This window comes from Phoenix dactylifera, chromosome 1 (genome assembly GCF_009389715.1).
Source record: "Phoenix dactylifera cultivar Barhee BC4 chromosome 1, palm_55x_up_171113_PBpolish2nd_filt_p, whole genome shotgun sequence".
Lineage (NCBI taxonomy): Eukaryota > Viridiplantae > Streptophyta > Magnoliopsida > Arecales > Arecaceae > Phoenix > Phoenix dactylifera.
This window is the reverse complement of record NC_052392.1, coordinates 32,654,059-32,667,164: the sequence shown is the minus strand read 5'-3', so window position 1 is coordinate 32,667,164 and position 13,106 is coordinate 32,654,059. Positions and strand designations below refer to the sequence as shown.

Below are 13,106 nucleotides of genomic sequence, written 5' to 3'. Positions count from 1 at the left end.
AAGAAAAACGCCCTAACAAACTAAAAGACAATCTTCTCCTGTCCTTTGATTACCATGCTGACTTAAACATCAGATGGTCTCCTGTCAAATACGTGCCGGCTATAGGATTTCTTTTCTTCTATGCTGTTTTAGGTTGGAGTGCTGTCATTCAACGAGAATCTCGGTTGCAGTGACTAAGCGTCGGTTGCCTTCTCCAATTCCGACCAGAGCATCCGACCATCGAGCTCTCTAATGTCACACTTTGCCGCAGTGCCTAGGGCCAGTCCAGTTCTCAGCGGCAATGGATATAACTATAATTTTAAACTTTTATATTTTTAACCTTTTAAATGTAGGAAATTAGAAATTGTTGATCCCTAATGTTTTAAAGATTGTTCAGAGCGACTTGAGAAGCTGGATGATATAATGTTGAAAGTTGTGATCTTGATGATTAGTATGCTTGTATTCATAGCTTTTACAGGCCTCTTGGTAAGGTCTTTTTGTCATACCTATGCATAGCTGTTGGGAGGGGTTTGCCGTCCATGGATTTTTATGCGGATACATTTTTGCTCTTTTATTTACTTTTTCAAATAACACGGCAAAAGGACATTTGCTAGGACCTCTTGGTTAAGAACTCATATTTCCTTACCTTTGAATTTGAGAATAGAATTGGGATGAAACATTGAATTCACTAAGAAATTCAGGATCCTTTAGTGTTTCAGGCCAACCGCATTCTCAGAAACATGATTATTGGCACAAATTACACATGTTACAAAGGTAGGCATGCCGTAATTTGACACTCCAACAAAAGTAAATAAAGTTTGGATCCTCTACAGTTCACTTCTGTCTGGTTCCTTTTGTTAAACAAATAATAATCTATTCATGCGGATAATCTTGTTCGTCAGTAGCTATTTATTAGTTGGAATCATTTAACAGACGATGGTCATTGGACGTAAATGCGCAGTGCTCGAACAAGTTTGCTTGAGCTTGGCTCATTTGATAACTGAAGAGAAGCTTGAGCTTCCTCGGCTAAGTTTAACTCCAGGTCTAGTTACTCATGGACCACTTGTTTAAAGGATTCAGTGAAAGCTTGAGGTATGGCAGGCTTTCTTAGACATAAACTTCAGTTAGTGTTCATGACTAAATCTCAATGATATTATTATTTAATAAATAATTATTAAAATAAATTTTAAATATAATAACTTAAATTAAATAATATATATAATTTTCTTTCTTTTTTTGATTTTGGAGCTTAACCGCGTCAAGCATGAACAAGCCGAACAAAACTCAAGCTCAAATTGCTTAATAATGAAGTAAATTTCTCTTAAATTGAATTCCGAGCTGAATATAAGCTGCTCACAAACAGCCTGAACACCCGACAAACCTAACAATGAGTGATTTAATTCAAAGAGCTTCAGAGAAACACAAATTAAGAAGAATCCTTAGTCAAAAATGATGTACCAGAAGACTAACATAGCTGCTGACTGGATAGCTTCCTACGCAGCATATCACTCTCGAAGTCTTTTTTGAGAGAACGAGGAGGATGTTTCTAACTCTCTTATGTATGTATGGTACAAGGAGTGCGGTGCACCAAAAAAAAAAAAAAAAAAGGGTAAAAAATATAGCATTCTCTCGTCTGGGTAAGCATGTTTCCGAGAAAACTTTTGGACATTCAAATGGTATTTGTAGTAGCAAATTAAGTGGAGCAATACTTGTAGATGATCACAGCCACCCAATATTCTCCTCCTCCTGCATCACACGTACAGGTGCCAGTATTTTTATGCACGCGCCCCTGGGGCCGAGAGCACAGTGTACAGCGGAGGCTGGGGTCCACCAACTGGTCTTCCAGAAGCATCCACCCTGTGGCCGGCCTCAGCGGCGAGTACAGCAAGCGTACGGCCTCCCAAGACCAGCTGTCCTTCCAACCAGAACCCACCACGTGGCCGAAGCCAGCCTCGCCGGACGACACCAACTCCCGGTCCCGACCACCACCACGTGAGCGTACGACGCCACGCGTCATCGGTAGTTCCCCCTCCGTACCCTGCGGGCCCACCGCCGACGTGGCGGCGGTCGTCCTCCCTTCCCTTGATTAAGAAAACAAATCCTAGATCTGCTGACGCTAATTATCATAATTAACACAGCCTTTGGCACCCCACACAGCTAATATTCACCATATAACCATTAATTAAGAAAAAGACTAAGAGCGAAAAAGATGACAACTCCTTGCAATTTGTTCTATACTTTTACAATTTGGAAAACAAAGCCAAGTCAGTCGTAATCGACAAAAAGATAAGAAAACCAAACACATCCAAAAGAAAAACCCAATTTAAAAAGCAAAGAAAAAAAAAAGATATACATGGAAATCATTCTTTTCTTTAATAATATAGTTTAGGGGAGGGAGGTTAATGAGGGATTAATTACGGAAGATAGAGGGAGGGATCCGCGTCCCCCCAGTGGTCTTGGTTCCAGTACGCACCCGGATCGACGGCGCTGGTGAGATCAAAAAGGGAAGGGTCCACCGTTGCCGGCCAGTCCAGGCCGGTGAGCCCCCCGCCGCCGCTGCCGCCAGATCGCCCCTGAAAGAGTGGAAGATCCACGGGGGCCGAATGATCCATGAGTCCCGGCATCCTGATCTCCTCCGCCAACGTCGCCGCCGCCTTGGGCGGCGATTGTTGAGGTCCGACACCGATCGGCGGCGGATCGGAGAAGTTGAACCCTAAGGCCGCGGGTGAAGTGGTGGCGGTGGCCATCAGGCCGGTGAAGGTGCTGCCCGCAGCCGCCTGCGAGAAGATCTCGGGCGCCTGGTGGCCCAGGGTGTCCAGCGCCACCGTTTGCGGAGGTGGATCGAAGGGGGGGTTGGGGTGGGAGGGCTGGGAGGAGGCGAAGAGTGTGGAGTCGGGGAAGGAGGCGGAGACGGTGACGGAGACGGAGGCGGAGGTGGACGCTTCTGTGGTGGCGGCGGTGAGGCTGGAGCTGTCGCTGCTGGATCGGGAGTTGGAAGGCCGGCGGCGGTCTTTGTCGCCGGCGGTTGAGGAGGATTTGGTGATCTTGGAGGAGGAGGAGGAGGAGGAGGAGCGCTTGGTTTTGCGGCATCCCCCACCGACGGGGACGTTGCGGAGGACGCCGCCCTTGGTCCAATAGCGGCGGCAGGCCTTGCAGAAATGGCGTGGCTGGGAGAGATTGTAGTTGTTATAGTAGCAGAACTTGGTATTGGTGGAGTCACAACGGGGGCACTTGACCGGCGGTTGCTGCTGTCCCGCCGCCGGGTACCCCCTTAGCCGCCGCATGTCCGCCCCGCCTCCCCCTCCCCCTCCCCCTCCGCCGCCGCCGCCGCCGCCAAAGATGCGGCCGGAGACGCCGGGTATCGACTGGAAATCCTGCATTAGGCTTCTGGCGGCGGAGTTGTTTGGATTCCCGCGAGGAACCAGAAGGAGAGTAGCCTACCGGTTAGAGAACTGCTTCTAGAAAATTCTCGACCTCCTTCTTATGGCGAAGGTTTGCACATTTATCTCCGCCCGCCGGGTAGAAAACTGCTTCCCTCTCCCTCCTCTCTCTCTCTCTCTCTCGCTCTCGCTCTCTCCTTTAGGAGCAATTGCTTCGCCTACATAACCCATTGCAAATATCTTCTGTTCGCCCCCGTATAAAATTACTAATTCACCCCGACTTTTGACATAAATCGACAGAAATAACACTATTTTTTTTTCACCGACTTCCCATACCGCATGCATACTAGTATAGCCATATTAGTATAGCCAATAAAAACAGAAAAAATATGTTGACTAAGAGAGTAAGAGAAAACTCCAGAGCGATGTGAAGAAAAATTGCCACGGTTCAGAGCTAACCAAAATTGTACACATCACACTTTAATAGGTGAGCATAAAGTCAACATTTTTTTAATTATCCTAATATCGCTGGAATTTAAGTCTAGAAATGTGGAAGAGCTGTCTAGCATTTGTTTATAACAAGAATGCAAATAATATTTTACAATCCTTTCTCCTGCCTCTAATTATTTCAAATTTATTTTAAAGGAATATTTTAACTAAGCTACAGATTAAGTATTATTTTGATAGGTATGTGTTATGAAGAGAGAAAAGGTGATAACACTATTTTTCCAAATTTACAATATTGTTATGAATTCATACTCTAATTTGTTATAAAAGCATGACATTTGACATCGAATAGTGCTTCAACAAAGTTTAATTTGGCTACCGTTGTCATCTGGTTCCTGTGGTCCGGGGTATCCTCGTAATTTTATTTGTGGCTGGAGGGCAGCTGTCCAGTACCCGTGGGAGTGGGTCGGGAGTATGGGAGGGGCCGTACGTCCGTGGCCTGGAGGGGCGGTTGATCCGAAAGCGACACGTGGGCTATCCATGGCGGTGCCTCGCCACCACTCAATCCTGCTGTCGGCCATCAGGCTCGTGTGTGGTCCTCCGCGGCCCACGTTGCGCCCTCCCATTGGCCCCCCCTCCCAATCATTGATCGCAGCCTTTCTCGCGCGGACCCCACCTACGGTGCCACCATGGCGCGGCACTCGCTGCTGCCCCACCGGCCGACGCTGTGCCGCAACTCCTATCCCTTCGGGTCCATCGATCGGACGTCCCGATTTTGCTCGCATCGCCAGGGGATCATCTCAACCATCCGAAAGGAGGTTGATCCGCGGCTCCATCCTCATCCTCTCGGTACGGGCGGGAAGCTTGATAGCTTCAAGCCATGGCACGTTATTTGGAGCCTGGCTAGCTTCGCTATCACGAGGAGATTCGTTGCAATGTGGCACCATGTTAAGGACCTAAGATTGTGCACCATTTTTGAGAGGGTGGCTAGGACCTATACTTTTAGGTCATGTACTTAATTTCTGCAAACAAAAACGTGCCATAGTACATGAAAAGAAAGAAGTTCTGGTGCATTATGCAATAATTGAAACAAAAAAATTTTGAGATGATATTAATCAATTTGAGATGCGTCTATGATTGGCCTGACTAGATAGTCATATATTAGCTCTGCACAAAAAGGTTGAGCTCAAGGCTCCACTAGAAGAACAACTTTCTTTGGTTAGAAAATGTGTAATTCTGCATTAGAGGCTAATGGTATGGGGTCTTTTCAAGTTTTCCAAGAAAATGGATTAGTGGAGTGAGAGGGTGATAAATTTTTTAATTAAAAAAAGGGCCCATTTATGCATGAGTAGTGAGAATAGTATGAGAGTGTGTAATAAATATTCTGTTACAAAAATAAAATTAATTAAGTTTATTGACATATGAATTATGATGTCGGTGTATGAAATTTCTATCCACTCATATTTTCTCTACTATCTCAAAATTATTAACAATTTATTGTCATTTTAATATTAAAATGTACCGACACCAAGTTATTGCCATCCAACTTTTTATAGCATCATGGTTCATGAAGTCAAAGCAAAATGATAGAGAGCTAAGTGAATTTTCTTCACTTCCAATCCTCTTTACCTTGTTTTAGGTGTGCATCGCAATTTGTTGGTCCATGTAATATTTGTCTGCCATTACCCATTTTTTCAACATGTATGATGTTCCTAGGACAACAAAGGTTTCATGATACATGGATGAATTATTTGTCGCACTCCATTGAAGTCTAATTGTGTCGTAAGAAGTGCTAGGTAGGACGTAAGCAACTCCAAAGAGTCGATGGCTTTAACTAGAAAAAAAGCATTACTATTGACATCGAATCTAATCAGTCTATTAAAATATGAGACAATACGAGCTATTGAACACTCATATCTTGGACTACTAGTGGCAATTATCTTATACCTGAAAGCACTTTGGGACTACTTCCTTCTTCTTTTTCAATGAGACAACTTGCAATGGTTTCTAGCCCTCATTCAATTTATTGAGGTAATATAGTTTCAGATAGTGACAGGTTACTAGTATCTAACCTTCAATAACTTTATTAACTGAACTAATTACCATTCACTTGTAAATATTGTCGGAAAAACCACCTAAACCCCATGCAATTCCAACTTGATAAATTTCCAGAAATCTAAATCTTGTGCTTCCTTACTTACGTTGCATACGTGTCGGTTGCAGTTGTTTACAATTGGATATTATCAAATGCACATCTAAAGAATGCAATGGGATTTTATAAATTTTGCATCTCATCTCACATGTGATATTCAAGGGATCATGATTCTTAGGGGCCATTGCATTTTAGAAGAGATCATTGAATTCCACTTTCTCATCTAGGTGGGAGAAACATCAAAGCATCACTTCGTTTTGCTCTAGTGAGATGTTGGAGAAATTTAAAAGCAATCAAAACAATCTAGGATCGTCGCAATAAAATAAAATGCGACAAAGATTAACAATCATCATAGGACTCATTGAAGAGGTTAAAAAAAAAAAAGTTAAAATTAGAATTATAGATCACCGCCCAGATGATAAAGATTGAAACAACACTATATCTTAAATTGTTGGAGTCGTCACAAACTCCAACAAGCTTATCATTTAATTATTAATTTTTTGTTTTGATATGCCGCCCAAAGTTAGCTTAGATTAAGCTTTAGATTCAACATACAAAAGTTATCTTTTAGAACATTTTGGTTTTTCATTAGCTTTTGAGTTGGTCTGAAATAGCAACAAAATTTTTTTGTCTTCTAGATTGGGAGAAAGCTGTTGAAGAATTTTGATGGCGCAAGTTATCTTTATAAAAAGTATGGGAGGCGTCCTTCTTAGAAGCACGAGAAGAGAAGGAAGAGAATTCATTTTGAGAAGAAAAAAATGTTTTAAGAAGATTTGAGTCATCTTTATGTGAGAAGCAATTTTTTTTTTTTTTTTGGTACATCGGCTATTCACACTGCTCTTACATAAGCACAACCAGCTACATCACTAGCAATAAGGCTACACCAAGCAAAGAGAACAGAAGACTGTTGGGTTTAGAGAAATTCTTCCAAATGATGAGCAGCGAATGAGGTGACCCAATCAGCAGCTTGATTCGCCTTCCGAAGGGCATGCCCAACCTGGACCGCACGACACCCGCATCATCCGATGTGTGTCACCTAAAATCAGGTGCTCTGCCTTCTCCAGCCTCATCTCACGTAGGCGCTCAACCAACAAGACTGAGTCTCCTTCCAGAATGATGTAGCCAGCCTTCAGAACATGTCTCACATAGCCAAACCCCTTCTATGCAGCCTTGAACTCCGTCCTAAATGCTGAGACCTCGAAGGAACGACGTTCCCCACCGCAATCAGCCTAGAACCATGGTCTCTGATCACACAACAACATACCATGCTATATATATATATATATATATATATATATGCGGAATTATAGCCTTTGTTTCATAAGTAGCCTCCTTAATGCTTCAAAGTGTTTGTTGGGGCATTAATGCATGGTATATACATTTGATGCATGATATTATTCTACCGCAATAAAGCCACGAGACCAAGTGCACGAAGGACGGTTCTTTTTCGCGTCTTAAAAGGAAGAGGACGCAAGCGCTGATGCCGTTCGACGGGCATTGGGATGAGAGGAGAGCACATGGGACGGTGGAGTTTGGTGGGGGGGGAAGGGATGGAGCGTGGAGGAAATGGCCGAGCCCTGAGGGTGTCTCTTTCTTTCCACATCTCTCTCTGGCGTAAGGAAATGGCCTCCTAACTCTGGTGGGGGAGAGAACATGTGAAAGGATGCACTTCTTCCTTTCAAAAAACCCACCTCCACTCATAAGATAAAATAGATTATAGATCTGCTTTTATTGTTACGATAACTGGTATTATTTTTGGTATATATGATAATTGTTATTGTGAAAAAATAGACAAAACGATTCATATTATGGATACATCCAATAAAATTAGAAAACAACAAGTCTCGAATCGCTTTAAACAACTTTCCTTCTCCAAAGAGTAACTGACTACATACGAAACTACTCAGTCTGCGACCCTGTTAGCGTACGTGGATTTGTTTTATATTAAGATACGTCTGATATGTTAAATATCATAATATATCATAATATTTATATAATATTGTTGTAAATATAAAATAAGAATGAGAGATAGAGCCAAAGGAATGTACAAATTTGGCAAAAGGAGCAGGCATAAGTCTATTTCAAGAAAGAAGATGCGAAAGAAAGAGACACCCTTATAACAAATATAGAGGGGCTTGGGATTCCACATCTCTCTCTCTCTCTTTCTCTAATGGGATTCCATCTCCATCTCTACCACATGTGTGTGTCTCTTTCTTTCACGTCCATTTCCAAGAGCTCCTCCATTCGAACCAAAGGACCAGTCCTTGTCACACGGAACGTAAAAAAAATCAAGCAATTCAAGTACCCTCAAGGATTTCGTTCCCCTCCATCCTCCTCTCATGCTAGCTGAGCTGCAATTCCGGGTGGACATCGCTGTTTCAGTACTGCATTTAATGAATAGAAGTAATTGTCAAAACAAAGTTGCAACAAATGATTCATAAGTTGGAAGCTGAAAAGAGACAATAATCGAGAGGAAATTTGTTACCATAAGTATAAAACATTATTAGATGCTTTGAAAAGACTTGTAAACATGGGCAAGAAGTCCCAGGGTTCACATCCCCTCTGATCTGTATTTAATTTTTCACTTGGGCATTGCAAAAGGTTTTTTTTAAAAAAAAAACCGGATTTGGATAATTATAGTGTTTGACGGGTCTTTGTGCGACTACATTTTAAGTAATATTGCGAACATATTCTGCATGATGAAAAGCATATGGATGGCCTGCGATCTTGTATTTCTAGCTAAAATATGTAGTTCTAATTTTAGGTAATGTACTATTATTTTTTTCTTTATTAAATGAGAATCGAATTGATTAGAGCATTTTTGTTAATAAGAAAGGTGTGGGTTACCATAAACATCATTATGATGGAGAGAAAACCTCATAAATTATAGAAGAAGCAACAGAAAAGAGATGGATGTGAGCTTTACAACATCTAATTGGATATGAGTTATCTATATCAAACCATCAATTATCCACTTTGAATACATGAGTCAATACATAGAGAAGACCGCCCATTTGCAAGTCTTTGAGGTTTGACTCATGCTCCATTTATTTATAGTTTCTGTGGAGGGGCCCATCATCTTAGCTGGTTTTTGGGCCAACTAGCTTTGAGAATAGGAGTCAATTCAAGTTTACTCAGCAACAAAACAATAATTTTGATTGGAATGATACATTGTTGATAGAAGGCCTTGAGGTTTTAATTTGAAAGAAAATGGTAGGTTCTTGTGAAAGCGATCATTTGCCATGCATGATGCATTTGATTTTTTGTGAAAATGGTGTGGAGTTCTAGACCCACGCCCTATCCTATACTTGCACATCCTCCATCTAGGGCAAACCTAGCTCCCCATGGAGACCAAGCCTAATGCTCATGGAATTGAGGTATTGAGAAACAAAGGTTTGTGAAAAAGGGTTGATGCCCTTCGACATTGAACCCCTGCCCCTTGCCTTGAGTGGGTCGGGGTGCTACCATCTGAACTAATGTTTGGTGATGCCATATATGTGTTTTAAAACTTTATGCCATAGATTAGTAGTGCTCGTCAAAATTAATGATACATGCAATAAAATGGTTCCTTGGATCTCATATAAATTTTCTCTATTTGTGGTGGAACATAGATAGCATGTCATTTTTCCTTTGATAAATTTAAAATGGATGAGAATCATATCTAAGATTAGATTTTGAGAAGTTCTTAGCTCAATCGGCATATCATTCGACCAAGTATACTTTGACGTGTGTATCACTTGCGTTCGTTTATTATAAAAAAAAAGCATAAATGTTGCAAGCGCATGTGGACACCATCATTGCAAAGTTGATTCTACCATACATTGCACCATATTTAACGAGAACGAACATGTGGATGTTCCCCATATCCTCCCGCATCATGATTAAGAAAGCGGTTAAACCATGCAATCCACATGGGCTTCAATTAATCTTTGTCTTGCTTTGTTAGGGCAATAAAGATTTTGTGTGTGGATGCCATGGTTTCTTCTCAACTTTTTTTATCTAAATGCGAGCCTACGGCGATAAGAGATTTTGACCACTATGATCCCCTAGACTCAGTCGTAATGCTCTATAAAATATAAAATTAGGTATGAGATTTGGATGATGATTTGTGGAGGGAGATTGTGTGATGTATGTGCCCCTTCTCTTTGTAACCATGATTGGTAAATGTTAGTGTCGAGCTTTTGGTATTGAATGCACTGTCATGGGCCCTTGAGGTGTTAGTTCCCTCCCTAGCACGTGTGACCCACCCACATGTTGCGTGTCACACGCACATTTGTTTGCTTGGTGCAAAGGCATGGTCCCACTAATTTGAAGGGATTACTATTACTACTTAATTTTTTACCCTCTTTACCCTACAAGTGGATAACTATATTTTCCCCTATTTTTGTAAAAGATGAGCTTAGTATTATTGGTAAAATATGATCCTAGTTTGTCTCATGTTTGTTTATAAGTACCATAGCAGCAACTTCCACCTGTTAAATTATTTGCAGAAGAAGAAGAAAACAAAAGAAAAAGAGAAAAAAAATGATTTTATTTTTTTGTTCCATCATATTTGGCACGTCTCAAAGATTATATATACTCGTGTACAGCATATAAGAAAAACAATATAAGCTGATATAAGATCAAGCTAACAAAAGAAAATAATACTGACCGATACAGAATCACGCTAATGAAGAAAAATAATATAGGCTGATACAAATTATCACGTGATTCCTAAAATTATGCTAACGCACTCAAAATTGCAATTTTTCTTCAGTACAAAATCAATTGGCAACTAATAAATACATCAGCTAGTTGAGCTATGCACATGATGGAGAACAAATCAATTGGCAGGCTGGATGGATGGATAATTCGTGTTGGATAATTTGTGGTCTATAAGGGCTTAAATGACATGATTAAGCGCATAAAAGATCCAAGTCCGAGCTTATTAGATTGAGATTTGAAGTAAGAAAATAGAAATATTGATAATAGAATCCTAGATAAAAATTTTTTGGTTAGGGTTTTGAAGGTAATAGACCACAACAATGTGCTCCAAATAGGATGGAGCAATATATAATAGTTGGCATGAGGCTTCTATAGCCCTATGGCACCAACCACCATTGTGTGGACTGTTGGTTGGTCAGGAATTGAAAGGTAAAGATATCCCTTGGGACAAGGGATCTTTATACTCCACAGATAGCCGTAGAATGTGGAGCTGTGGATGGAAATTGACACGCCATTTGCCAGTTTCAGTGAATCCTTTGGACTGATTGATTCCCTAGGGCTACACACAAGGTGCCAAAAGCCCCCCCAAGCCACTTTCTTTGGTTTTGGAATCCCCTAAAGATCTCCTGCGTCAATATCTGAACACTGTGCTTGGTTCACATCAACCAGCTCCTCCATAGCTCAAGTGAGTCACTTTGTTCACAGCAGGCAAGGCTTATTGATGATCTACAGCCATACCACTCATTTCTCAAGAAAGTGGCTCAAACACATTGCGCGGCACATGTGCACGTGCATGCGCACACATGCGTGCACGAGCGAGCGAGCGCATGCGCATTTGGTTGCCCTAAAGTTAGGACCATCTTTCCAATTGCTTCTTAATCAGAAGGAGCAAGTCCTCATTAGTGTTAAAAGGACATGCCAAACAGGTTAAATTCAGGCTTATTTTCGATCCGTTTACCAATTTTAGCAAGGTCGTGGTCGGAGCCCGGTTGCGATCACGGGGTGATCGTTTTTACTGTTGTTGCATCATGGAAGCATCATGCCGGTCCCCTTCGCGCTCTTGGTGGACCCAATTGGAAATCAAGTGAAAAAAATTGTTGCAGGGGACCATGGAAAGCAATTCGATATGATGCTAAATTAAGCTTGCTCTATAGAAGTTAGACTTGTATGAGCTGCAAATGAAATGCTCGATCATGGGAATTAAGAAACCATGGGACTTGGGTGTCTGGTTCATAATCATCAACATGTTAAAGGGATGGAGAATGTCACCATCATTCATCAAACACCGTACATGGGCATATAATATGTGATGAATGATGCTGGTACTCTTCTAATTTATCAATGTAACAGTTGAGCAACAGTGTACCAGCTGTGACCACTGACCAGTGCAATGAGGAGGATGGATACCGGCCCACTGGAGGCATTAAGTCGTGATAAGCTGCACCACCAACAACCGATGCTGATGGACACCAAGCATGGGGCTGACAACTAGACCCCATTCTGGCCTTGCTTTAAATCACCAACTCTCATTACATTGGGTCGTAAATTTAGTTCAAAAGAAGGCAGTGACAACTGATATAACATTGATAGAAATACAAGTCGAAAAACATCATCGAGCGTAGGCAAAAGCAGGCAAAGGGAAGGCAGAGAGCGATGGGCGACAACGGTGCAGGTTTTGTAATCAGAGAACCCAATTCCACCTTGATTGCTGCAGGTAGGCTGGGTTTGTATGATACGCCTTTGCCAATGCAAGAGTAGAGAGGGACATGGGAAGGTCGGGTACGCAATACTTAGGGCTAGCAATGATCGGGTGGATTGCACGCTCTTATCTGAAAGTTGGAAGATCAATGCTTCTTTGCAATTTTTTTGAAGCTATACATACATATCGAGAGGCAGCCAGTACAACAAATGCTCTTGTAGTGACCAGACATGCGATGGTACCCATGGTATCCTAAGAGCTCCCACCCCCTGATTTCCTCAAAGTGAATTTTGACGGCAACATCTCGGAGAGTGGCAGGTGCTGTGGTGTGTGCTTTGTAATCAGAGACCATAAGTTTAGGTTGATTGCAGCAGGGAAACGTTGCATATTTGATGAGTCGGCTCCAGTGGCGGAGTTGCGTGCGGCGTGGGAGGGCCTCATTCATGCTAGAGCACACCTGAAGGCTCGACGGATACTATTGGAGGGTGAGTCGGCTACATTGGTCAATTGGATCAGGAGTGGAGCTAGGTCAGAGCTATACTCACTTGTCCAAGATACTGGTCACCTCTTGGAGGGCCTCGACTCATTTGGGGTCGCACATGTATTACAGAAGGCGAACAGTGCAACGGACTGGGTCGCTTCCTTTGCAGCACATCATACCGGAGCCTCTTTATGGGAGGGCGACACCCCCACTCTGCAGAGTCTAGCCCGTATTTTGTATTGTGATGCTTCAAGGCATACTCAT

The 13,106-nt window shown here is 42.1% G+C and overlaps 1 protein-coding gene across 1 annotated transcript; it reads right to left on the bottom strand.

Moving 5' to 3' along the window:
- Window positions 1-1,389: 1,389 nt before the first annotated feature.
- On the bottom strand, window positions 1,390-3,634 carry LOC103706555 (dof zinc finger protein 4-like). Its single transcript, XM_008790688.4, has one exon. It carries the CDS (start codon window positions 3,357-3,359, stop codon window positions 2,394-2,396), a length of 966 nt encoding a protein of 321 aa, XP_008788910.1. The 5' UTR covers window positions 3,360-3,634; the 3' UTR covers window positions 1,390-2,393.
- Window positions 3,635-13,106: the final 9,472 nt, after the last annotated feature.

Bases quoted from the DNA above. Each gene is read 5' to 3' on its own strand.
- LOC103706555 (XM_008790688.4), bottom strand. From the start codon at position 3,359: ATGCAGGATTTCCAGTCGATACCCGGCGTCTCCGGCCGCATCTTTGGC.